The 27,964-nt window shown below is 43.3% G+C and overlaps 1 protein-coding gene across 3 annotated transcripts; it reads left to right on the top strand.

Moving 5' to 3' along the window:
* Positions 1-54: 54 nt before the first annotated feature.
* LOC106584051 (G-protein-signaling modulator 2) lies at positions 55-27,899 on the top strand. Of its 3 annotated transcripts, none has more exons than XM_014168867.2 (14): positions 55-232; positions 17,749-17,970; positions 18,806-18,941; positions 21,990-22,129; positions 22,329-22,452; positions 22,630-22,745; positions 22,986-23,141; positions 23,396-23,504; positions 23,819-23,990; positions 24,402-24,478; positions 25,619-25,816; positions 26,069-26,231; positions 26,526-26,758; positions 26,981-27,899. In XM_014168867.2, the coding sequence occupies exons 1-14, from the start codon at positions 204-206 to the stop codon at positions 27,158-27,160; spliced, it is 2,055 nt and encodes a 684-aa protein (XP_014024342.1). In that variant the 5' UTR covers positions 55-203; the 3' UTR covers positions 27,161-27,899. The 3 variants fall into 3 exon arrangements, with proteins under 3 accessions (XP_014024342.1, XP_014024341.1, XP_014024340.1); XM_014168866.2 differs by lacking the exon at positions 55-232 and adding an exon at positions 12,060-12,344 and having other exon boundaries at positions 22,041-22,129; XM_014168865.2 differs by lacking the exon at positions 55-232 and adding an exon at positions 12,062-12,344.
* The last annotated feature ends 65 nt before the right edge of the window (positions 27,900-27,964 follow it).

Genomic DNA, 27,964 nt, shown 5'->3' with positions numbered 1-27,964 from the left:
TAAGGCGTGGTTTGCTTCAAGTTGTGTTTAGCGCCATTGGCCAATTTCGTATTTTATGGGGGGTGGGCACTGGAGAAAGTAGTGAGGCAAACATTTTTCACTTCAATGATACGGTCTATTTGCTAAAAAAAATCTACATTACCGCGAAATTGAAAATATGTATAGGATTTGCGGTTAGGTTTTTAAAGTCTAAGCCACATTGAATGGGCGAATCCGAATTCACAATTATAAGGTAAGTTTGCTCAGGCTACTAATGCGAAAGTGCCAGACGACTCCACGCATGAAAACAGTTTCTTATTAACTTTGGGGCTCATATGGAAATGTGCATGGAATTGAAGTCTAAATGCATGAATATGTAAGCTACACTAACTATGTTTTACTGTACTGTGCTTGAGAAGCCTCTTGCGTGCTTTGTACTGATCTGACATACACTAACAGCGAAAAATGGCATACTACCAAGTGGACCAACCAACAAAATGTAAATTAGGGAGTAAAATGCTTGATAGGTCCTAAAATGATAAGGGTAAAACAGTTTTAATCTATAAGGTAGGTCATATACTTCGAAATCAATTGGTATATTTCATTAGGTTTAATTACTGTCTGAATAGGACAGGATATTGGGCAATAGGTGGTGTGTCAGATCTGACTTTGTGTACCAGTTCCTGACTCCAGCATGGTGGGCATGTTCATGATGTAAATATATATATATTTTTTTTACCTTTTATTTAACTAGGCAAGTCAGTTAAGAACAAATTCTTATTTACAATGACGGCCTACACCAACCAAACCAGCCACAACAACTACACCAGCCACAACAAATCTGAACTCATCATGAGGGGCTGTAGTGGCTCGCCGGTCTGTGTACCCTCATCCAGAGTGAGTGACAAAATCGATGTGGGCCTCCCTGTCTATATTTCGAACATGATTATTACAAATTCAGGTAGCTGGCTCGGCCAATTTACCAATGGAACATGTTTTAGCTGACATGGGCTATTTGAGTGAGTAAAATAACAAGAGAGAAACTTCTGATGCACAACCAAATGTGTGTATTATACTATTCTAACCCACTAAATTGAGACCCTGACAATTGTTTTTTTGTTTTGCTTTTTGAGGAATTGATCTGCGGACATACAAAAAGGGGGGCGGTTGCCCATCCCTGCTCTACAGGATATTGGCCCTAATCCTTCCAGTGCGAGGCCTGGTCTTACTGTATGTTGTTACTGCATTAAGTTACTGAGAGAGCACATTGTAACTGGAATGCTTTTCTTTATTAATCCACCATAACATTGGATTTAGTGTGCTTAACAAACTAACCGTTTTGTTTATAGGTGACGCCTGGCTTGATATTTGAAACTCTCTGACCTTGACTTTTGGCGTACACAGTTCTGTTCAAGCCCCCAACCCTTTACACGCTGAATGTGTGTATTCCTTTGTTGAATGTCTTGCCCGACCACTCTATAGTCTGGTAAAAAAAAAAACTCCAGGTGTTGTGGAGTTTCTTAGACTGCTCAGCTGATTCCGCTTTGTCCAGCTGATTCCGCTTCTGGTTGCTGCTACTGTACCTGTGTCACTGAGTCTGTGTTGCTATTGTGCTGCACATGGAGAATAAAGCCTTTTTCTCACCCAGCATCTCCAGTTTCCCTCTAATAAAACAGAGAGGAGGAGAGAGGGTGATCGAGAGATGGGGGAGGTTTACTTGTGAGGTCTTTGCTGTTGTTTTCCCCTTGTGAAACGTTTGTGTGGTGTGTTTTTTTTAAATATTTTTTTCCACTGTCTCACTTACCCTCTGGCACTCACACTGTCTCACTTACCCTCTGGCACTCACACAGCAGTGGCTGCCTGACTTCCTTTTGAAAAGGTTTGCATCTGGTTTAGTTTTTATTTGAGCTACTACATTTTATTTCTCCCAAAGTGTGTATTGTTGGTCGTGATTCCTCCACCATGCTCTCCAGCTCTCTTTTTCTCCGCCTGGTTTTAATTTAGATCGTAAGGACTTCTGTACTTGTTATGCACCCAAATGGACAGCAGTGTTTCTCTGCTTAGTGCGCAGGACGAGGCGCAAGCTCTTCATTCCCGCCACATATATAAAGTATGTGTGCTCTCTCCTCTCATTTTGGGCATGTAACTATGCCACCCTTTTTGGAATGTAATTTGATGTATTGGTTAGTTCAATCTGTGTTCCCTGTGGTGACAGTGACCGGAGGTAGGCGATTCTCTCCTTCAGTCTCAGTAAACCTACATCCCAGTGGGAGGCCAGTGATATGGAGTTGAAGTAGCCTTAACAGGCCTGGGTTGTAAGCAGTGTTTTGTTCCTGTCAATATTTAATAGCAGAATGAAACATTACTGAGAACCCTCAAGTGAATGCCTTGCTTTCTATTGTCTTTATAGTTTGGCCTCAGTCCTCCACAGTGCAGACTGTGAATGTTCTGCTCTCCATTTTGGAGCGTGTCTCTGAACTGAAGCACATTTCAAAACATGTCCAACTGTCATTCCGCAGACCGGTTTGCCTGGAAATGGAGCAAACTGGTCCGATATATCCGTATAGTGAAGATTACATAGCAACGTCTCTCTTGCTTGTAAAAACATATCCCGCCCCATTTTACTGGGAGTAAAGATCCTGGTCAACAGACAAATAATCTGTCATTGCCATGTGCATGACTGAAACTTTAATTCAATATAACCTAGACTGGAGGTGTGACCAAACCAGTGCTTTGATTCCACCTGTCCCTGTGAAAGCTAATAGGTTAACGTAGTGGTTCACCGTAGCATACACCCAAGCCGAGGGCACCTTGGGCCAGGACAGTCGTTACGGTCGTTCCATGTCATTTCACCAAGCCATGACAGCCACCACCCTCAGATTGTTCTGAAATAATTTCTGTATTTAGAAACGGTTAAGATTCGCATTCCTGTAACGTTATTTTGTCAGTATAATGTAATCTCTTAAGAATTCAGCTAATTGATTGCACCCAAATTGGCCATTTTTAATTTATAGGATTCATATAATGTTTAATAACTATAGTACCCAACATTTGTTTTTAGACAGTGAGTTAGACATATTCCTTTCAGACATAGATATAGATATACTATATACTTGTTGTTGAGGTGGGATTGGCGTTGGGAATGGAGGGTCCCTGGGTAGCTTTTAACCATTTCTTTGGATTCCTCATGTCTAACTTGGTTAGAAAAATGTTTGATACAAATCAGATGTTAGGGACTATATTTATTGAATATTAATCCTATAAATTAAAATGGCCGATTTTTGGGTCGACTCAATTTATATTTCAACAAAATGTTGCAGGAATTCTAATCTTATCTGTTCTGAAATTGTTTCTGTTAGAAACAATCTGAGATGGTGGGTGTCAATCCCCCCAAAAATTGGTGCTTTTTGAGGTGGAACAACCCGTTTTAATGACTTAATGCACTAAATACAGACAAGTGGATTTCTACAGATTGGCCTTATTTACCCGACTGGAGGATAAGTCGAGGGCCACCACAGTGCCTTGTAGGAAATGGAGTTCTTACCCTGTTTTGATGTGCTGCTGTAGTATCTACGGCTGCACAACTAACTCCATCATGGACATTTGACTTCATTATATCTGTCAGTCCACCCTTTCTCCAAAGTTCATATCAGGGGTGACTGAAACTCGTGTAGGGGTTCGCTGAATCTCATCTTCACCAATTTTAATAATCTGTTTCAAGTCAGTATTACACTACATGACCAAAAGTATGTGGACACCTGCTCTTCGAACATCTCATTCCAAAGTCATGGGCATTAATATGGAGTTGGTCCCCCTTTACTGCTATAACAGCCTCCACTCATCTGGGAAGGCTTTTTCACTAGATGTTGAAACATTGCTGCGGGGACTTGCGTCCATTCAACCACAAGGGCATTAGTGAGGTACGACACTGATGTTGGGCGATTAGGACTGGCTCGCAGTCTGCATTCCAATTCATCCCAAAGGTGTTTTATAGGGTTGAGGTCAGGGCTCTGTGCAGACCAGTCAAGTTCTTCCACACCGATCTCGCAAACACCATTTCTGTATGGACCTCGCTTTGTGCACAGGGGTCATTGTCAGGCTGGAACAGGAAAGGCCCTTCCCCAAACTGTTGCCACAAAGTTGGAAGCACAGAATCGTCTAGAATGTCATTGTATGCTGTAGCGTTACGATTTCCCTTCACTGGAACTGAGGCCTAGCCCGAACCATGAAAAACAGCCACAGACCATTATTCCTCCTCCACCAAGCATTACAGTTGGCATTATACATTCGGGCACGTAGCATTCTCCTGGCATCAGCCAATCCTAAATTAGTCCATCGGTCTGCCAGATGGTAAAGTGTGATTCATCACTCCAGCCGACGCATGGCATTGCACATGGTGATCTTAGGCTTGTGTGCAGCTTCTCGGCCATGGAAACCCATTTCATGAAGCTCCAGATGAACAGTTATTGTGCTGACGTTGCTACCACAGGCAGTTTGGAACTCGGTAGTGAGTGTTGCAACCGAGGACAGGAGATTACGCGAACAGCCTCTAGTAGAGATGAGGACAAGCGTATTGACTTGTGAGTTGGAGGGGATTTGGGAAAGGGTGAGGTCAAAAGAGGCAAGGAGGGGAAAGAGAGAGATGGAAAGAAATTAATTGAAGGCAGATGTCTGGAAGTTGAAGTCGCCCAGTATGAAGAGCGGTGAGCCATCAGGAAATTAGCTTATCAAGGTGTCAAGCTCATTGAGGAACTCTCCAATGGCACCTGGACTGTTTCGATGATGATCAAATAGCACCACCAATGCCAGACAGAAAGGCGGTTATAAACAGGAGCAACCAACTGAATGATTTTGATGAAATCAATTTTCGGGGACCGTTTCTGTATGTACAAAGAAAATACAGCTACATTTGTTTGCTTGAGTCATAACTTTCATCTGACTCTCTTTGGGGAAGGCCCATCCCTCCTTCCCTTCAAGTATTGAACACTGAGGTTTTTGGCATCTGGAACCTTCAATTGTGAAACAGGAAATTTGTGTTGTGTAAGTGAACTTGACTGTATGCCCAAGCCAACTGCAAGGTAGAGTTCTGGGAACTTCCATGACGTCATTGGCTGTATAGATGGATGTCATATTCCCATCAAGTGTCCCTCAGATGCTGAGTACAGGAATCTTAACTGGTTCTAAATAAATGTCCAAAGTGTGCACTCCCAATTTGCAGTTCTTCAGCATTGTTGCGCGTTGGAAAGGTGAAAGTCATGTCTCACGGATTTTCCCAAACTCCTCTTTGTATGCTCAGCTTGAAGGATGGCGTATGTTTGGTATATGGAAGAGTGGTTTCCAGTGTCTCAAACATTGAGCTTTCAACCAAAAAGATGCTGCGTTGCATTAATTGCAGTGAGTTTGGCGGATGCCAGGAGAATGCTACCTGCCCGAATGCAGTGCCAACTGTAAAGTTTGGAGGAGGAATAATGGTCTGGGGCTGTTTTTCCTGGATTGGGCTCGGCCCCTTATTTCCAGTGAAGGGAAAGCTTAACACTTCAGCATACAGTCGTGGCCAAAAGTTTTGAGAATGACACAAATATACATTTTCAAAGTCTGCTGCCTCAGTTTGTATGATGGCAATTTGCTTATACTCCAGAATGTTATGAAGAGTGATCAGATGAATTGCAATTACTTGCAAAGTCCCTCTTTGCCATGCAAATGAACTGAATCCCCCAAAAAACATTTCCACTGCATTTCAGCCCTGCCACAAAAGGACCAGCTGACATGTCAGTGATTCTCTCGTTAACAGAGGTGTGAGTGTTGACGAGGACAAGGCTGGAGATCACTCTGTCATGCTGATTGAGTTCGAATAACAGACTGGAAGTTTCAAAAGGAGGGTGGTGCTTGGAATCATTGTTCTTTTTCTGTCAACCATGGTTACCTGCAAGGAAACACGTGCCGTCATCATTGCTTTGCACAAAAAGGGCTTCAGAGGCAAGGATATTGCTGCCAGTAAGATTGCACCTAAATTAACCATTTATCGGATCATCAAGAACTTCAAGGAGAGTGGTTCAATTGTTGTGAAGAAGGCTTCAGGGTGCCCAAGAAAGTCCAGCAAGTGCCAGGAACATCTCCGAAATTTAATTCAGCTGCGGGATCGGGGCACCATCAGTACAGAGCTTGCTCAGGAATGGCAGCAGGCCGGTGTGAGTGCATCTGCACGCACAGTGAGGCGAAGACTTTTGGAGGATGGCCTAGTGTCAAGAAGGGCAGCAAAGAAGCCACTTCTCTCCAGGAAAAACATCAGGGACAGACTGATATTCTGCAAAAGGTACAGGGATTGGACTGCTGAGGACTGGGGTAAAGTCATTTTCTCTGATGAATCCCCTTTCCAATTGTTTGGGGCATCTGGAAAAAGCTTGTCCAGAGAAGACAAGGTGAGCGCTACCATCAGTCCTGTGTCATGACAACAGTAAAGCATCCTGAGACCATGTGTGGGGTTGCTTCCAAGCCAAGGGAGTGGGCTCACTCACAATTTTGCCTAAGAACACAGCCATGAATAAAGAATGGTACCAACACATCCTCCGAGAGCAACTTCTCCCAACCATCCAGGAACAGTTTGGTGACGAACAATGCCTTTTCCAGCATGATGGAGCACCTTACCATTAGGCAAAACTAAGTGGCTCGGGGAACAAAACACCAATATTTTGGGTCCATGGCCAGGAAACTCCCATTGAACTTGTGATCAATCCTAAAAAGGCGGGTGGACAAACAAACAACCCACAAATTCTGACAAACTCCAAGCATTGATTATTCAGTATTCCATAGTAACATCTTACAAAAATATTTAAAGACACTGAGGCAGCAGATTTTCAGAAAATTAATATTTGTGTCATTCTCAACTTTTGGCCACGACTGTACAATGCCATTCTAGACGATTCAGTGCTTCCAACTTTGTTACAACAGTTTTGGGAAGACCCTTTCCTGTTTCAGCATAACAATGCCCATGTGCACAAAGCGAGGTCCGTATAGAAATGGTTTGTCGAGATCAGTGTTTGAGAACTTGACTGGCCTGCACAGAGCCCTGACCTTTCACCCCATCGAACACCTTTGGGATGAATTGGAATGCCGACTGTGAGCTAGGCCTAATCGCCCAACATCAGTCCACGACCTCACTAATGCTCTTGTGGCTGAATGGAAGCGCAACAATGGTCCATCATCTAGTGAAAAGCCTTCCCAGAAGGGGGGACAAAGCGGGGAGCAAATGGGGGACTGACTCCATATTAATGCCCATGATTGTGGAATGAGATGTTTGACGAGCAGGTGTCCACATACTTTCATTTAGTGTAGCTCAAGTGATTGAAGAAAACAATAGCCATGGATTCACAAATGGAAATATCGGGAACCCTAACTGGTGCTGGTTCGAGAAGAACATTGGTACGTCCTGCTGCTACTTCATGTTTCTCTCCTCTTCCTTCATAGCCAACTCAACATGAAGGATTTGCATCTTCAAATCATGCTCTTTTTAAATACATTTGTTTGCGCTCATGAAATTCCATGGCCAGTTTCATGCATGCTCAGCCTCTGTTTCACTAACCTGGGCCAGAGGACAAAATCTCCCCTACTGGCTGATGCAGATGTAGTGGGTTGACCTTCATTTTGTTAAGACAAGTGATGATTACATTGCTGCATTAGAGAACATTTTATTTATTTATGAGTTGAGTTCATTACATAATATTCATTGCAGTCCAGGGATAGCACATGTTGAAAGAATGTTTCCTACCAAATGAGGATTGGAACGGTCCCCCATCTGAACTGTTCAGATGGTCCTCATCAGGGATACCTTCCAGGGGTTGCTGGCTATCAATGATCCCGTTCAACAAGTCCCCCAGCTCATCTTTCTCTGGTCTTGAAACGCTCCCTACGAGCAACAGCATTTGCCTTTTTTTAAGTTGATCTTCGTTTTTCCACAGGACCTCAGACTAAACAACATAGAAATTATATTAGTAATTATGTATGCTATTGTTTGTTACATTAGGTAACTTTCTCCAATTCCACACAATGCTTCTGTATTTGTGTCCCATCCCTGTTTTTTTTTAAGCATCCTCAGGTCAGCACCAAGTGCACATTGTTAATCTAATCAGGCTTCACAAAGATTAACTGGTTAGTCCTTACTTACCTTAGTCTTGGACTGCCTATCTCAAATTAACCAAGGTCTCAGAAATCAATTTGTTTTCATCTGGATGAATTGAAGTAAAATTAGCCTAGTCCCGATTTTAATTAAACTCCGTGGAACTGCCCCTAGTTTATTAAATCTGCCATTTTTAAAGTCATGTCCCCCTCGTCCTTATCTTAAAAAGGTCTATATAACACACTAGTGATGCACCGATATTACATTTTTGGCCAATACCCAATACTTTCCCTGCAAAAAAAAGATACCGATAACCAATATTTTTTAAGCATTCTAGTACTGTTAAATAGTTAACACATACACTTGGACGCAGCGGTCTGTCACTGCATCTCAGTGCAAGAGGCGTCACTACAGTCTCTGGTTCAAATCCAGGCTGTATCACATCTGTGTCCCATAGGGTGGCGCACAATTGGCCCAGCGTCGTCTGTGTTTGGCCGGGGTAGGCCGTCATTGTAAGTAAGAATTTGTTTTTAACTGACTTGCCTAGTTAAATAAAGGTTACACACACACACACACCACGCTGACCAAAAAGTTATTTTGTTGGCATTTACATATGTCCCCATTACCAGTAAAACATAATCAAAACCTATTTCTTTCACTTACTTGCTGTGCTGTTTCGTTGGTCATTTGTTCAGTCGTTTCGTTCTCAACCAGGATTTCATCATACATGTCAAGCAGTGAAGTTTCAGTTCTGTCTGTCCGTGGCCTCTTCTGTCGTGGGTCCTCTTCCTCGGTGCACGCTGTCACTGTGTCTGTTTCCATCTTGTCCAGCTGTGTATGTAACATTTCACGTGAACCCTGTTTCTTGTCTGCATCAAAGTAGCGGTCCTTTTACATAGCATCGAGCATGGTGGCGACACAGTAAAGAGAATGCCACTGAATCGCTTGTTCACAGCCTGTGTGGGCAGTTTTGTTGAGCAGGCGCTTAAATGCCATGACAGAGGGTGTCACGTCTGCTGCAGTCGCAATTGATGAGTTTATTTCTCGAGTCAGTTGTTCGAATGGAGCTACCTAGTGTGTTCATGTTCTCAAATGCCATTGAAATGGCAGCAGCGGTATGACAGCTAGCACATTCATGAGCATGACATACGACTTCAGTTCGAAATCCTCGACGACCCATTGCGCTGTCAGACTCAGCAATGCTCATGGGGCTGATATCGCTGGTCCAAATGTCAGTCGTGAAGCTAATGGCAGTAACGCTATTACTGTGCAACTCCGGTAGGGCAATATTTGAAAAATAGCGCACTTGGTAGTGTGTACCGGTGATCGACCAGTAGGCGAAGAGCCAACATCACCCGCGACAGAGAACAGTTGATTGTCAAGGGCAATGATTTCCATTATCTTGGTGTTAATGGATTTCGCCTTTGAGTTGTCTCGCTGAAATTGTTTGTTTTTCAAATGACTGCTCGACTTGTTGACTGCTCGATCCACACAGCAGACATTGTGGGCTAGGTTAGGAATGCTGTGTAGCGCTACAATTTACGTGGCGTCATTACGTCATGTACCTACGTTATGTTGGTATGCATGTCAGCTTTGACATCAGTTTTGCACATCGGCGTTAAACTAGACATCGGGCCGATGTTAGCATTTTTAGCTAATATCGGCCGATTCTGATATATCGTGCATCCCTATAACACTGTCGTTGTTAGAATCTTAATATGACAAACATGTAATAGTTATAACCAGTTTGGACATATAATTTTTTTGAATGGTTTTCCCCATTGCCCCTCCTCCTCCTGACGTTAGGGCCTGCTCCACTCCTTTTTCTGAGAGTTGAAGGTGCCGTGCCCAGTTGATAATTACCCCCATAATTGCCTCAACTGAACCAAAACTAATTTCACAGATATAACAATACTTAATTTATTTTAAGTATAATATGATGGTGGAGAATGGTTGTTGATGAGCGAGGGGAAGTGAACGATGCATAATTATGTAATCACCAATTTTTGAATGAAGAACAGGGCAGGTCATTCTATTGCATTCATCTATTCTAATTATAATCTCAAAATGGTGTACCCTATATCAGTCCACCAAATACCAGCAGTTTTATTAAGGTGTCAGCATGCTTCAGTTCGCCTAGTAGGTGACCTGAACGATTGTGCTTGCATACTCCCTTAAAATACCTTTTTGAGGGCCCCCCGAGTGGCACAGCGGTCTAAGGCATCACTACAGACCCGAGTTTGATCCTGGGACATGTCACAGCCGCCCGAAACCGGGAGACCCATGAGGCGGTGCATAATTGGCCCAGCATCCTCCGGGTTAGGGGAGGGTTTGGCTGGCCGGGATGTCCTTGTCCCATCACGCTCTAGCGACTTTGGCGGGCCGGGTGCATGCATGCGGATGCAGTCACCAGTTGTACGGTGTTTCCTCCGACACATTGATGCGGCTGGCTTCCGGGTTAAGCGAGCAGTTTGTCAAGAAGCAGTGCGGCTTGGCAGTGTCATGTTTCGGAGGATGCCTGGCTCTCGACCTTTCCCGAGTCCGTACGGGACTCACGAAATGGGGAGTTAAAGGGAGATATAAATAAATGTTTTAAAGACCTTTGCTTGAAAAATGAAAAAAGCGTCAGTAGTACCGTTTTGTCAATTTTTGAAATGCCATAGCCAGAATACACTCCCTCAAAATAGTCAGATTTAAGAAATGTGTCATTCATTTTGATGTTTTTTTCCCGAGGAGATCCTAGTTGCGGAATTTTACATCCAAGATGTTTGGTGCAGTATTTCTCATTGAGAAATATTTTGCATCTGATGCTGTTTTGCATCATATGATACAAAATGCATCATACGGGGATGATTTCCCTATTTTGAAAGTAAAATATCTTAACTTGATTGCTGACAAGCAAAACATTTGGGAACTATGTCAACAATGGAGTAGTGAAACAAATACCAAAAGATAGTTTTGGGGTGGAATTTTCCTCTAGACCTTAATGGAGTATGCTACACAGTGAGTGCATGCGTAATTTACAATGGCAAGACCAAGACAAATGGATGCACATGCTGCGTTACGGTTGCTACAAGATCTAAATGAAAACGTCTCCGATGATCCAGAAATGGCTGATGTCATTTCTGATTCATGCTGAATGGCTTTCCATATCTGGGAAAGGCTGCAGCCAGGTGAGGCTGCAGCCAGGTGAGGCTGCAGGTGAGTGAGTGTTGGATAATGTTTCGCATCAGATGGCATGGCTGTACTTGGTGAAAGGAGGAACTTGCTGCTGGCCTGTTGCCTTGTTCTACAACATGCTTGACTTGGCTGCTATCAACGCACGGGTGTTGTTCATGAGTCTGACACACAGGGCTACGTGAGACATATGAGGGCCAAAGCAGCAGCAAAGATTCCATGCGAAGAAACTGGCAGGTGGGCAGATGCACTTGGAACAGAACCCATGACCATGGTCAATTTGGGTGCAATCAATTAGCTTAATTTCTCAAAGAACAAATTATATTAACAAAATAAATTTGCAGGAATGCTAATTTTCTGTTTTTAGGGACCACAGCATTTGGTCCCTAAAACAGTGTGCTGAACGATCAACAGACGAACTCTAGATCCACATTCATTGAGTTGTCTGCGTGCCATAAGGAGTGAGTATGCCCAGCCTCAGAGTTGACAGGTATTTTGTAACAAAAGGCATTAGCCAATCCCGGAGCCATTTAGCTATCCCCTGTAATTACCTCTGAACTTGCTGGTTAATGAAATGTGACACGCACCAGCAGGTGGCCAAGAGGAGGGAGGAGACTATATGCTGCCGTCGGCTTAGCCCTGCTTAGTGTAGTCACCACCACAACCCCTGAACCCATATCCTGTATGTGAAACCTACTTTTACCTTGAGACTGCAGCCCTGACTAGACTGTCAACAGAAGATTTGACGCTCTGGACGTCCAAATGGGAGGGGTCAGGAGTCCAGGACAGAAGGCGGTTTATAGCCCGAAGTTGTGCTGTTACTGCAGGTCAGAGAGACGGTTTTAGAGACTGCGTTGGAGTCTTCCTGGGGATATATTTTTTTTTTTTACGGGGTCTGGGCTGGCTAACGGTTCACCGCCGTTGGTATGTGTATGCACGCCAAAGGACAGCAACTGAGTTGTCTCTCCCTGAAGGAGCCGGTCTCGATCATAGCCAGTGACGGAGTGATCAAGAAGCTTGAGATGTCTTTCCTATCAAGGGTCCGGGAGTGGGTTAGGATGAAGAGAGGCAGCAGGTACTGTATGTTAGCTATAGGTGCATCACTGAAGTCTCTGGATGACTGCTCTTGACTGGCCCATATGTCAGGCCCAAAGACAGATTAGCTTTGCATGGGTGTCGGGCGTTTTATATTGTAATCGAACTCTAATCACAGTAATGATTTGTCTTGATGGACATTGGTTGTGGTTGTTCATCAATGTACTATTTTCCTATCAGCTAATGTTCATTGAAGTTTGAATCGGATGCTGGAAAATGCTTGATTGGTAGTGAGGAGAGCAGGAGTTTACTGTATTGCAGGTGTTGGATTGAGTTGACGATGTTTTTGCCACTTCAGGCCGTGTGCATACAGCATGTGTTATATGCTGTGCCATATGGAGGTGGGGGAGTCATGCTTGGACAAAGTCATGTTAATTGTGATGTAATAATAATCCTATAGTTTACATTCCCTCAGCAGTATACTCTCCTGGTAGGTACTGTAACCTCGTCCTCAGGCTAACCCAGGAAGAGTCTGGTGAACGGCACTACTCTTCTGGAGAGACCATATAGAAATGCCTGTTGTTGTTTTGCTGCCTCTGTCTATGGTGGCATCAGAGGAAGCCTGAAGCTGTACTTTTTAAGAAGGCAAAATAACTTCCTTGAGGAGTAACCAACCACAGCTGTTTTTTAAGCTGATGGTGGCAGGGTGTGGACTGTGAAGTTCTACAGTATAGATGCAGATCCTAACCATATACACGGATGGGTGTGCTGTGGAGCCGAACTGTCTCCGTGGAATGATGTTTGGTTCTGTATACCAACATGACAAATGTATTTCAGCAGTCCATGTCATTGGTCTAGTGTATCCTGAGTGCCAGTCTGTGCTATCATGCCAACTATTGTCATGCCATGTTTGGCTTGAAAATGACAGCAATTATCATGAGCACAAACAGATCTGGGACCAGGCTAGGTCTGGTATGCTCTGATAGGGACAGCACTCTGACCTCTAACTCATATGTTTGCTATTTGCGATCTTATGTGTGTATTTGTTCTGGTGGTGGTGGTTGTTGTCGGCTTTTAACACTAGAACCGCCATAGGCCAACAGCCATTGATATTTGATTTTGTAACTATGTCCTGCTCCTTCCCTGACTTTTCCTAAATGTTTGTATTTTACACTACTCATTTGTCCAAATTTTTAAATCAATAACCGAAAAGTATTTAGGGTCTTTTTACCTCTTTGTTTCCCACACCTATTTCTAACATAATCCGCCAAGACAATGTGCTGTGGGACGTTGGTACCCAGCCACGCGCTAATGCGTCACTCTCTCCTCACTGAATGAATCACAAATGGATGAAGGGGTGATAATTGTTCACCTTACTTGACAGTTGAATTTAAGTTGGGCCTAACTGAATAATGAGGTTGATTTTTCATTTAGAACACCAATAGTGTAATGAGGAGTTTTATGCCTATTCATCAGCTTTGGCGCTCATGTTAATTTGACAGCGTTCCTTAAAACCTGTTTCGGATAGTGGGCAGTATTTTCACGTTTTGGATGAAAAGCATGCCCAGAGTAAACTGCCTGCTACTCGGGCCCAGAGTCAAATATTTGGATAGGAAAAACTCTGAAGTTTCTAAAACTGTTTGAATGATGTCTGTGAGTATAACAGAACTCATATGGCAGGCAAAAACCTGAGAAAAATCCAACCAGGAAGTGGGAAATCTGAGGTTTGTAGTTTTTCTAGTGATTGCCTATCCAAACTACAGTGTCTGTGGGGTAATTTTGCACTTCCTAAGGTTTCCAATAGATGTCAAAAGTCTTTAGAACCTTGTTTCATGCTTCTACTGTTACTGGGGAGAGAATAAGAGGTGTCTCAACCAGTGGACTGCCTGAGAGCAATGAATTGTTTACTACGCAGGCACACTGTTCCTTTTTCCTCTGTAATGAATACGCTATTGTCCGGTTGGAATATTATCTAATATTTATGATAAAAATACCCTAAGGCTTGATTGTAAACATCGTTTGACATGTTTCAACGAACGGTAATGGAACTTTTTGACTTTTCGTCTAGGGTTTTGTGCTCGCGCATTGTGCCTTTGGAATAGTGATCTGAACGCGCGAACAAAATGGAGGTATTTGGACATAAATATGGAGTTTATCGAACAAAACAAACATTTCTTGTGGGAGTCCTGGGAGTGCATTCCGACGAAGATCAGCAAAGGTAAGTGAAGATTTATAATATTATTTCTGAGTTTTGTTGACTCCAGAACTTGGTGGGTAACTGTATAGCTTGCTTTGATGGCTGAGCTCTGTACTCAGAATATTAAACAATGTGCTTTCGCTGTAAAGCTATTTTGAAATCTGACACAGCGGTTGCATTAAGGAGAAGTGTATCTATAATTCTTTCAATAACTGTTGTACATTTTATCAACGTTTATGATGAGTATTTTTGTAAATTAATGTGCTCATTCGCTGGAGGTTTTGGAGGCAATACATTTTCTGAACATCACGTGCCAATGTAAAATGGGGTTTTTGGATATAAATATGAACTTTATCGAACAAAATATACATGTATTGTGTAACATTGAGTCCTGGGAGTGTCATCTGATGAAGATCGTCAAAGGTTAGTGATTAATCTTAGCTGTATTTCTGGTTTTTGTGATGCCTCTCCTTGCTTGGAAAATGGCTGTGTGGTTTTTCTTGTCAAGGTGATGTCCTAACATAATCTAATGTTATGCTTTCGCCGTAAAGCCTTTTTGAAATCGGACAATGTGGTTGGATTAACGAGAAGTTTATCTTTAAAATGGTGTAAAATAGTTTATTGTTTGAGAAATATGAATTAAGAGATTTTTGTTTTTGTATTTCGCGCCCTGCTATTCCATTGGCTGTTGGCGAGGGGTCCCGCTGGCGGAACGGGGTTCCGCTGTTGGAACATCTGTCCTCAACAGGTTTTAAGGGTTGATACCATTCTCTTTTATGTTTTAGCTGTTACAGGACAATTTTATTTACTGTAATTCTATTACTAATCTAATTTATTGTAAGGGAAACAGGAACATGCTATGTGTTGCATTAGGCCTTCAGAATGACACAAACCATATCCTTGACTCTATCCATCTTGATGAGCAGAAAACAAACGATGCCAGTCGGCCTGCAACTAATTTTGTACGTGATGAGTTAGCCTGTAGACAAGATTCAATTGACAATCTGATGAGCATATTCTGCAGTTTCGATTACACTTTGTCAAATACAGTGCATTTGTTATTGTGTTTTTTTTTTGTTTATTTGGTAAATATTTTCTTAATTGTTCTTGAACTGCACTGTTGGTTAAGGGCTTGTATAAGTAAGCATTTCACATTAAGGTCTACACTTGTATTCGGCGCATGTGACAAATTAAGTTTGATTAGAAAGTATTCAAACCCCTTCAATTTTTCCACATTTTATGTTACAGCCTTATTCTAAAATGTATTCGATAGTTTTTTTTCCCCTCATCAATCTACACACAATACCCCATAATGACAAAGCGAAAACCTTTTTTTTTTTGTTGCTAATTTATAAAAATGAAATAATGATGCCTTATGTAAATAAGTATTCAGACCCTTTGCTGTGAGACTCGAGATTGAGCTCAGGTGCATCCAGGTTCCATTGATTATCCTTCATTGTTTCTACAAATTATTGGAGTCCACCTGTGGTAAATTCAATTGATTGGACATGATTTGGAGAGGCACACACCTGTCTAAATAAGCTCCCACAGTTGTCAGAGTAAAAACCAAGCCGTGAGGTTGAAGGAATTGTCCGTAGAGCTCGAGACAGGATTGTGTTGAGGCACAGATCTGGGGAAGGGTACTTAACAATTTCTGCAGCATTGAAGGTCCCCAAGAACACAATGGCCATTCTTAAATGGAAGAAGTTTGGAACCACCAAGACTCTTCCTAGAGCTGGCCAAACTGAAAAATCGGGTGCGAAAGGCCTTGGCCAAGAACCTGTTGGTCACTCTGATAGAGCTCCTGAGTTCCTCTGTGGAGATGGTTGTCCTTCTGGAAAGTTATCCCATCTCTGCAGCACTCCACCAATCAGGCCTTTATGGTAGAGTGGCCAGACGGAATCCACTCCTCAGTAAAAGGCACCACAGCCCTCTTGGAGTTTGACAAAATGCACCTAAAGACTCTGACCATGTGGTCTGATGATACCAAGATTGAACTCTTTGGCCTGAATCCAAGTGCCACTTCTGGAGGAAACCTGGCACCATCCCGAGCTGAATTATGGTGGTGGCGGCATCATGCTGTGGGGGTCTTTCAGCGGCAGGGACTGGGAGACTTGTCAGGATCAAGGCAAAGATGAACGGAGCAAAATACAGAGATCATTGATGAAAACCTGCTCCAGAGTGCTCAGGACTTCAGACTGGGGTGAATGTTCACCTTCCAACAGGACAACCACCCTAAGGACACAGCCAAGACGATGCAGGAGTGGCTTCGGGACAAGTCTCTAAATGTCCTTGAGTAGCCCAGCCAGAGCCTGGACTTGAACCCGATCAAACATCTCTGGAGAGACCTGAAAATAGCTGTGCAGCAACGCTCCCCATCCAACCTGACAGAGCTTTAGAAGATCTGCAGAGAAGAATGAGAGAAACTCCCCAAATACAGTTGTGCCAAGCTTGTAGCATCATACTCGAGGCTGTAATCGCTGCCAAAGGTGCTTCAGCAAAGTACTGATTAAAGGGTCTGAATACTTATGTAAATGTAATGTTATTATTTTTTGCTTTGTCATTATGGGGAATTTTGTGTAGGGGGGGAGAATTTATTTTATAATAAGGGTGTGGAGAAAGTCAAGCGGTCTGAATACTTTCCGAATGAGTTGTATGCTAAAGGGGACGCCCAGGCAATGTTTTCTAGCGGGTACTTATATGCTGAATGGCCATGTGGTTCTAGTGTTAATATTGTTTTACCCTGTCTGCCGCACAAAATGTCCAGGTGCAATAAAAATTCCTTTCATAAAGATGTGTTGGTTACATTTAACGCACCTATAGGCAGAACTTGGCGTCTTCTGAGGTTAAGGGTCTCTAGCTGTGAAATCTGCTATAGGGGTCTTAATAGATAATTCTATGTGTAATATATGCTCTACTTTGTACTAAATGGGCCTGGCACTGGGAGAATGACCGGATAAGGATCTTCATATAATGAGAGTTTTTAGGGGAGAACGTGACTGACTCTGTTGCATACATTTTCTGCCTTCCCCCTTTGTTCTGCACCCTGTTTTATTAAACATTTTAAAATACAGAAGTGGTTCGCCTTATCCTTTTTGAATATATAATTTCCACACCTGAACAACCTAAAATTCAGAACAGATGAAAGTACACCAACTTTCCTCCTAAATTAGTTTCTGTTCCTAGACTGTCTGATCACAAAAGTATGCACACACAGAAATTGGGCTATAAAGTGTTTTTCTCCTAGGATGGAGATGTCATGTCTGGAGCTGGCCCTGAAGGGAGAGCGACAGTGTAAGGTGGGGGATTACCGCGCTGCGGTCTCCTTCTTCGAGTCGGCCATCCAGGTGGGCACAGAGGACCTCCAGATCCTCAGCGCCATCTACAGCCAGCTGGGCAACGCCTACTTTCACCTGCAGGAGTACAGCAAGGCTCTGGAATACCACTGCCATGACCTCACCCTCACCAGGTACACACACTTAGCAGGACCTCACACTGACCAGGTGCACAGCACCACCATGACATCAGAACACCACTACAACCTCTCTGACCTAACCTAATATTGCAGGCGTAAAATAAGCACGTGAAACTAAATTCCATACATTCTGGTCTTGACGAGAAGGGGGAAAAAACTGTTGGGAGGTTCTCTTCTGCACTGCTCAACCAATCCAGTAAATGTGGAGGAGTTAAGATGGAGTTATTGGACTCTACAGAGGCTACTTGGGTGCACACTACCGCCATGACCTCTGACCAGGAGCACACTACCACCATGACCTTAGGAACCTAAGGTCCGCCTTAAGCCACTGTCTTTGGCCAAGTGAGGACGTCATAAGACTGATGTGAGACTTTGCTGCCCTTATAAACTGGTCCAATGAGAGGTTTTGTTTCACTCTTAAATTTACATTTAAGTAATTTAGCAGTTGTTCTTATCCAGAGTGCATACATGTTCATACTGTTCCCCCTTGGGAATCAAACCCACAACCCTGGCGTTGCAAGTGCCATTCTCTACGAACTGAGCCACACGGGACCATGTGAACTGTGAAGGTCTAGAGAAATGAGAGCTGGGGGAATGGCAAAGTGACCAAGTGATCAGTTTGTTGGTTTGCGTGGAAAATTAGCAAAGCACCCAGGTCACAGTATCCCGTGGGGATGAAATATTTCTCACCTGAAATGGGAGCCTTACTAGAGTAGGGAGACACATTTCTGATTTGTGGAACGAATTCTAATTTCTCCTTTCTGGGTCAAGAATGTCTGTCATGGTACAGTAAACCATTGATGTTTCTCATTCTGTGATTTCTCTCCAGAACCATTGGGGATGAACTTGGAGAAGCAAAAGCCAGTGGCAACCTTGGAAACACCCTGAAGGTTCTGGGACGGTTTGATGAAGCAGTGGTCTGTTGCCAAAGACACTATGACATTACCAGAGGGATGTACGATAAGGTGAGATATTCAAACGTAATCATTTAATCACAAGTGTTAGGTTCTGAACAGAGTAAAAACCTCAAACGGATGACTAAGAAAAGCTCAAACAAAGTTTATTCACCCACTGGGTCAAACAGCTATCTGTTTACACAAGCACATATATTTATACACTCTTACTAGGCGGGGTGTCAACTCTTTCCACATCTAGACAGCCAATACATCGCTGTTGCTAGTCAGGAACTTAATTGGTTCCTCTTGCTGGTGTAGTCATGGCCCCGCCTCCTGCTAGAACCTTCGTGTGCATGTAAGTATGTGTGTGTAACAGGACTGTTCCTTGTCACTTCACCTGACCTGACGCCAAAATCCTCACTTCTCCCTAATCCACGGCTGTCCTACCTTATCAGTTACTGAAACCAAACTGTTGCCCTTTGCCTCCCTCCTTAGGAGCCATGAGATTTAACAATACCTTATTTTAGTTTTTTGTCTCTCTTACCCCCCTTTTCTGGCCAATTTTGATCTCGTCTCATCACTGCAACTCCCCACCGGGCACAGGAGGCGACGGTCGAGTCATGCGTCCTCCGAAACATGACCCGCCAAACTGCACTTTTTAGCAACCGCCCGCTTAACCCGGAAGCCAGCCGCACCAATGTGTCGGAGGAAACACCGTTCAACTGAACGGTCAGCCTGCAGGCGCCCGGCCCGCCACAAGGAGGTGCTAGAACGCAATAAGCCAAGTAATGCCTTGCCAGCCAACCCTCCCCTAACCCGGATGACGCTGGGCCAATTGTGCGCCGCCCTATGGGACTCCCAATCACGGCCAGTTGTGATACAGCCTGGGATTGAACCCGGGTCTGTGGTGACGGCCTTAGACCGCTGCGCCACTCGGGAGGCCCAACAATACCATGTTTTGACAGAATGTAAACTTTATTCACTCCCCCTTCCTCACTCAGTAACTTTCCATTCAACTAGTTCTCATCCAACCTCCATTGACCCCCAACGTATACCATCCATGTAAAGTAATCAATAAGTTCTAGTATGGTAACATGAATAAATATATTTCAAGCTAGAATCCAACACAAGTAAATAATATTCTTGGATTGTAATGAACACTACTCAGCAACCCCAGTCCTGGAGAGCAACATGCTATTCTAATCTTGGTTCCAGCCCAACACTAATATCTTATTCAAACGTTCAATCAAAACATCAAGAACTTGCTTAATGAAGATTTAGTGCTAGACTGGAACGAAAGACCACTGGTTGTGGCCATAACAGGGAGCTTGTTCTTCCACTACTAAATAGTTGGGGAACTAGAATAACTGATTAATAATTACAGTTGAAGTCGAAGTTTACATACACCTTAGCCAAATACATTTAAACTCAGTTTTTCACAATTCCTGACATTTAATCGTAGTTAACATTCCCTGGCTTAGGTCAGTTTGGATCACCACTTTATTTTAAGAAAGTGAAATTTCAGAATAATAGTAGAGAAAATGATTTATTTCAGCTTTTATTTCTTTCATCATATTCCCAGTGGGTCAGAAGTTTACATACACTCAATTAGTATTTGGTAGGATTGCCTTTAAATTCTTTAACTTGGGTCAAACGTTTTGGGTAGCCTTCGACAAGCTTCCCACAATAAGTTGGGTGAATTTTGGCCCATTCCTCCTGACAGAGCTGGTGTAACTGAGTCAGGTTAGTAGGGCTCCTTGCTCGCACACGCTTTTTCAGTTCTGCTCACATTTTCTATAGGATTGAGGTCAGGGCTTTGTGATGGCCACTCCAATAGCTTGACTCAGTTGTCCTTAAGCCATTTTGCCACAACTTTGGAACTATGCTTGGGGTCATTGTCCATTTGGAAGACCCATTTGCATCCAAGCTTTAACTTCCTGACTGATGTCTTGAGATGTTGCTTCAATATATCCACATCACTTCCCATCATCATGTTGCCATCCATCGTTATGATTGGAGGAGAAAGGGGGGATGCTTGCAAGCCAAAGAACACCATCCCAACCGTGAAGCACGGGGGTGGCAGCATCTATTTTGTGAAGTGCACCAGTCCCTCCTGCAGCAAAGCACCCCCACAACATGATGCTGCCACCCCCGTGCTTCACGATTGGGATGGTGTTCTTTGGCTTGCAAGCGTCCCCCTTTTTCCTCCAAACATAACAATGGTCATTTTGGCCAAACAGTTCTATTTTTGTTTCATCAGACCAGAGGACATTTCTCCAAAAAGTACGATCTTTGTCCCCATATGCAGTTGCAAACCGTAATCCGGCTTTTTTATGGCAGTTTTGGAGCAGTGGCTTCTTCCTTGCTGAGCGGCCTTTCAGGTTATGTCGATATAGGACTCATTTTACTGTGGATATAGATACTTTTGTACCTGTTTCCTCCAGCATCTTCACAAGGTCCTTTGTTGCTGTTCTCTAGGAGACAGAACGTGTCTCCTTCCTGAGCGGTATGACGGCTAGGTGGTCCCATAGTGTTTATACTTGCGCACTATTGTTTGTACAGATGAACATGGTACCTTCAGGCGTTTGGAATTTGCTCCCAAGGTTGAACCAGACTTGTGGAGGTATTGGCTGATTTATTTTGATTTTCCCATGATGTCAAGCAAAGAGGCACTGAGTTTGAAGGTAGGCCTTGAAATACATCCACAGGTACACCTCCAGTTGACTCAAATTATGTCAATTAGTCTATCAGAAGCTTCTAAAGCCATGACATCCTTTTCTGGAATTTTCCAAGCTGTTTAAAGGAACAGTCAACTTAGTGTATGTGAACTTCTGACCCACTGGAATTGTGATAGTGAAATAATCTGTAAACAATTGTTGGTAAAATGACTTCTCTTGCACAAAGTAGATGTCCTAACCGACTTGCCAAAACTATAGTTTGTTAACAATAAATTTGTGGAGTGGTTGAAAAACAAGTTTTAATGACTCCAACTTAAGTTTTATGTAAACTTAAGACTTCAACTGTGTGTGCTGATGTCTAGACTAGTTTGACGCCCAAACCTCTGTTTGTGTGCTGGGCAAGTATTTACAATGTTGGTCTGTGTGTGTGTGTGTGTAGGTTGGGCAGGCCCGAGCGCTGTATAATTTTGGCAACGTTTACTACTCCAAGGGGAAGAGCATCTGCTGGACTGGAGGGGAGCCAGGAGAAATCCCAGAGGAGGCCAAGTTTGCGCTAAACAAAGCCACGGAGTATTACGAGTGAGTTAATCAGTGGGCTTCTAATATAGAGTCTGCCTATTCTGTAAAAGAGAGCGTAGTGGTGAATAAATATGTCTTTTGTGAATTTCTGTGACCTTTTTAATACTTTTATATGATGGAGTCAGCTGATAAATAACATAGTAAATGACAGTGTGTGAATGTGTTACCTGTAACACTTTTTCGTCTTATTATTGTATAGATTAAACCTGTCCATTGTGATGGACTTGGAGGATCGGGCAGCACAGGGACGAACCTATGGTAACCTAGGTAATGCATACTATCTGCTCGGAAACTTCCAGAAAACTGTGGGGGCCCATGAACAGGTACATACCCTAAATTAGTGGCATCACAAGTCTCAGTACATGACTATCAGGGTTATTATATATATGATGCATGTGTGAATATTGTTGTATGATATTATATGTTCTCATTACTTTATTTAGTAGAAAAGAGAACATATCACTCTGACCACTCAAATTCTTCAATGATTTGTTTTGAAGCGTCTCCTCATCGCTAAGGAGTTTGGGGACAGGGCGGCTGAGAGGAGGGCCTACTGTAACCTAGGGAACGCCTACATCTTCCTGGGCCAGTTTGGAGTGGCAGCTGAACATTACAAGTGAGTGGACTTACTTCCTTTGACCAATTGACCATCAAAGGCCCAGGGATTTCTCAGACACTACTGCCAAGTATGTTTGGATGTGGGAAAGAATAAAAACAAAAAAGAGTTCAAAGTGTCGGGGGGAATTATAATCTAATATGTTTCTGGAAATCTCTTACCAAAGCCCCACAGTTAGGGGCAAGCAAGATTAGTTTCTGGTGACCTCTTCCTTATCATCCCTTGACCTCTGTCCCCCAGGAGGACTCTGCAGCTGGCCAGGCTGCTGAAGGACAAGGCTGTGGAAGCTCAGGCCTGTTACAGCCTGGGGAACACCTACACACTGCTGCACGACTACGAGAGAGCCATCGACTACCACCTCAAACACCTCATCATTGCACGGGAGCTCAAGGACAGGTACTTACAATACTTGGTTGTTTATGGTTGTCGATCGTGTATGATCATGACCGTCTTCTTTAATTATGAGTCCTCGGATCATGACCGTCTTCTTTAATTATGAGTCCTCTGATGGCTATAGAGACCAAAGTTCTTCTTTGCCTAAGACGTGCATTGTTCAAAAGGCTTATGCAAAGTGTTCACACTAGGGAAGTGTACTTTCTGAGTTGGCATTACTCAATCTCCCTTCTGTCTGTTCTTCTGTGTTTGTTCAGAGTCGGGGAGGGAAGAGCGTGCTGGAGTTTAGGAAATGCCCACACGGCCCTGGGGAATCATCAGGATGCCATTCACTTTACTGAGAAACATCTGGAGATATCCAAAGAGGTGTTACTGCCTGGTCAATGTTTACTCCACCTCCCTATCTAATGGATGTTATCAGTACCTGTCATCTAGACACAGATCTTTCTACATGGAATTAACCTGCTCATTATTATCCAATAAGTCACAACTCTAGGAATTCCGTATGAATAAAACAAACGAGGTAATCTCTTCCAGTACCGAGGGGAGGGGTGAGGACAACAACACCTCGACTCTCTATATGGCCAGATTATTCCCCTGCTGTGTTCGAGTTGTTCTTCTTATGCAGTTCTCAGTTTTTTTCTCTCTCTAATACACTTCTAATCCTGTATTTGGTCCAGACTGGAGACAAAAATAGCGAGGCAACAGCCAGGATGACCTTGTCAGATCTGAAGTTATTGCTGGTTATGGGTCAGAACCCAAGCTCAAGCCTCAACACCAACAGCAGCTCCAACTTTAACAGCAACAGCTCTGTTCTGACTGAGAACCTCAGGAAGCAGAATACCTTACCAGGTACAAGTCCTTGCCGTCCTACCAGTAACAATGCTACAGCATTATTATTATCATTATTATCATTATTATGATGTACTATATATATTGATTTTAGTGAAAATAAATATGGTCCTGTGTGGCTCAGTTAGTAGAGCATGGCGCTTGCCACATCGATCATGGGTTTGATTCCCACTGGGGCCACCCATGCGAAAATGTATGCACACGGGTACTGTAAGTCGCTTTGAGTAAAAGCGTCTGCTAAATTGCATATAATATTAGTATAAAAAAAACATTATTCCATTTGAACTCATTATTCTGAACCGTACACAAATCTGTAGTTCAGTCAGTCCAGGTCCAAAGCCTGGCAAAGTGACACATGCAAATAGATACATATGGCACACACACCGACTTCTTCTGATGTGTTCGTTTCAGGCGTTAAGTCAGAAGGAAGGAGGAACAGTATGGAGAACTTGGAGGTGGTAGAACTGAGTCCTGAAAAAACTGTGGAGGTGGGTACAGAAAAACGTACAGTACACATGCATATTAAGACATTTACATATGCTTATGAGCAGGAATATCCCCGATCTGTCATGTTACTATTGTATTGATTTACACTACCGTTCAGAAGTTTGGGGTCTCTTAGAAATGTCCTTTCTGCAAAGAAAAAGCCATATCTCAGACTGGCCAATAAAAAGAAAAGCTTAAGATGGGCAAAAGAACACAGACACTGGACAGAGGAACTCTGTCTAGAAGGCCAGCATCCCGGAGTCGCCTCTTCACTGTTGACGTTGAGACTGGTGTTTTGCGGGTACTATTTAACGAAGCTGCCAGTTGAGGACTTGTGAGGTGTCTATTTCTCAAACTAGACACTAATGAACTTGTTCTCTTGCTCAGTTGTGCACCGGGGCCTCCCACTCCTCTTTCTATTCTGGTTGGAGCCAATTTGTGCTGTTCTGTGAAGGGAGTAGTACACAGCGTTGTACAAGATCTTCAGTTTCTTGGCAATTTCTCGCGTGGAATAGCCTTCATTTCTCAGAACAAGAATAGACTGACGAGTTTCAGAAGACAGGTCTATGTTTCTGGCCATTTTGAGCCTGTAATCGAACCCACAAATGCTGATGCCCCAGATACTCAACTAGTCTAAAGAAGGCCCGTTTTATTGCTTCTTTAATCAGCACCTCAGTTTTCAGCTGTGCTAACATAATTGTAAAATGATTTTCTAATGATCAATTAGCCTTTTTAAAATGATGAACTTGGATTAGCTAACACAACGTGCCATTGGAACACAGGAGTGATGGTTGCTGATAATGGGCCTTTGTACGCCTATGTAGATATTCCATTCAAATTCAGCAGTTTCCAGCTACAATAGTCATTTACAACATTAACAATGTCTACACTGTATTTCTGATCAGTTTGATGTTATTTTAATGGACAGAAAATTTGCTTTTCTTTCAAGGAACAAGGAAACGTGTAAGTGACCCCAGACTTTTGAACAGTAGTGTATGTAAATACCGTTTTTATTGATTGGTTATATAGCGATGGCGACGTCTCAACTAAACTGCCTATACACACCACCTATCACTCCCCTATCCTCCATGTTTCTTTTCATGTACCGGTACTCTTGTCTTCATGTACTGCCCTTACAACAGAACTGGGACGAAGGCGTGTTCAGGCCTCCTAATCCTAAATCCAGCATGGCCAAGGCCTCCTCCAAGCTGTTCTTTATCAACCGGCTCAGAGGGAAGAAACACAAGAAGCACAGCTCTCCTACCAGAGACGGAGTTCTCCAGGACACCAGCAACAAACCCACAGCCCCAGAGATGGACACACAGAAGTCAGAAGCCAAGGTAGCTTCAACCATAGAGATAAGCCTACATAGTAGCGTAATCATATAATTGGTCTTGCTATTATTTTAAATGCATTCCTACGGGTTCAACAGCCTACTTGGGTTTAACTACAGTAGATAACATGGAGGCTGGGCATGTTGTGCAGTCTATTGTAGCATTCTTGTCTTAGTAATGATAGCCTTTTTATGGTTGTCATTATATCTGAGACTTTTCTGGTTTAAGTGGGTGTTTTGTGCCTCTTTTCTCCTGTAGATTGGAGGTTCTGACACTCTGGGTGATGAAGGCTTCTTCGACCTCCTAAGTCGTTTCCAGGGCAGCAGAATGGAAGACCAAAGATGCTCCTTATTGGATGACCAGAGCAGTCTTACCGACCCCTTCTCTCTCTGTACCACCCCGCCCGTAGTCATGAGGAAATGTAAGTTAGTCTCGCCCCCCTCTGTATGCCATGTCTACCAATGTTCCTGGTTGGCACTTTGTGACCTACGCATCGTCCAATGCCTTTCCTGTACGTGCCTTCCTTATCCTATTCACTGGTGGTAGGAGCTCATGTACTTGTGATTTTCCTCCTTGAATTTTGTGTTCATAATAAAAAAACTATTGCTTTGGCAAAGGAGATGTAGCTTTCAGGCTAAACTGAAACTACTCCTTCCTTTTCCCCCTCTTTCTACCATCACCCCTTTCTCACCTCTCTGTCCTCTGCTACCTCAAGTAACTACTTCCGCGTGCGAGGCCAACCTGGAGCCTGGGCATTTCCTGGACCTGCTGGCCACCTCCCAGGGCCGTCGGCTGGACGAGCAGAGAGCCAGCGTGGGCAGCAGCTTCCCCGGTCTACGTCTCTGCACCTCCAATCATTCCCTCAGCCCCCCCATCAGTCCCCTGATGACCAGTGCTGACAAGCCTCAAGCTGATGACGTTTTCTTTGACATGCTAGTCAAGTGCCAGGTAATCAAGACAGCCTACAGTAGGCTATTTTAGCTGGTTCACTGAAAATGACTTGACTATTCAGAAGTTAGTAAAAGCCTCATTTGCTTACACCTTAGTACCTATTGTAAAGATGAATTGTAACTCATAGACCAAATTTATTGAAAAATACCATATATCAGAAATTGACTGACACTGTTGATTTGAGATCAAAATCTGGTCTGTTCTGATGTGCCTGTGTAGGGTTCTAGACTGAACGACCAGCGGTGTACAGAGCCCCCTCTCCCCACTAGGGGTTCTACTGTCCCAGATGAGGACTTCTTAAGCCTCATCCTGCGATCCCAGGCCAACAGGATGGACGAGCAGCGGGTCCCACTACCTCCCAGCTCTGACGCTGTCCCTAGCCAGCCCTGCCCAGACTGATGCCCTATATGTCCGCCTACCTATCCTCTAACTTCAGCTCAGCCCTGAACTCCTCACAGCCTGTTCCAGACTGACTCTATCCCACTTTTACCTGCCCAGGCATGAGCTCCTCAAGACTGATGCAATCATCACAGGGTTTCCTCTACCACAGCTGAAAATGTATTTACCCTGTGAACCCAAATAACCTCTGCCAGACATTCACAACAGTACTCGCTTTACACTCTGGATTCACACAGCCGGGCTCAGACAGTCAATTACATGGTTCTCCAACTCCACACAACTTTCAATGGATTAGTGGACAGTCTTCTGTCAGGGAATCATGATCTGAGCCCCCACACTACTCTAGAATCACCAGATTTGAGTTGGAAGAAGCGACATGAACTTGACTATTGCTGAAATGTTAGATTTTTTTTTTTTACTTCTATACATAGTGGTTGAGTTGACACTTTCTATTACTGTACAGAAATGTTATTCTGGCAGAGTTTCATTTTTTTTTATGGTGACCCAGCCTTTCAGCTGAACCAGACATTACAATGAACTTTGACACCAATTTACCGGACATGTCATAAACACCTTTTAATGAATTGTACATTTTGTGACACACAAGCTTATGTTGATAGAAGGATAAAATAATATGATGTGCAAAAAAATAAAATGTACAGGTCAGCAATGTTTTTTACTTCCAGTTTATGCTGACCATGGGGAAATAAATCCTCATTTTAACACTTTTTTTCCTCCACATTTTCTCCCCAATTTCGTGATATCCAATTGGTAGTTAGTCTTGTCCCATCTCTGCAAGTCCTC

This window comes from Salmo salar, chromosome ssa23 (genome assembly GCF_905237065.1).
Source record: "Salmo salar chromosome ssa23, Ssal_v3.1, whole genome shotgun sequence".
Taxonomy (NCBI): domain Eukaryota; kingdom Metazoa; phylum Chordata; class Actinopteri; order Salmoniformes; family Salmonidae; genus Salmo; species Salmo salar.
Note: the sequence above shows the minus strand (reverse complement) of the source record. Positions and strands in the feature narration are given on the sequence as shown.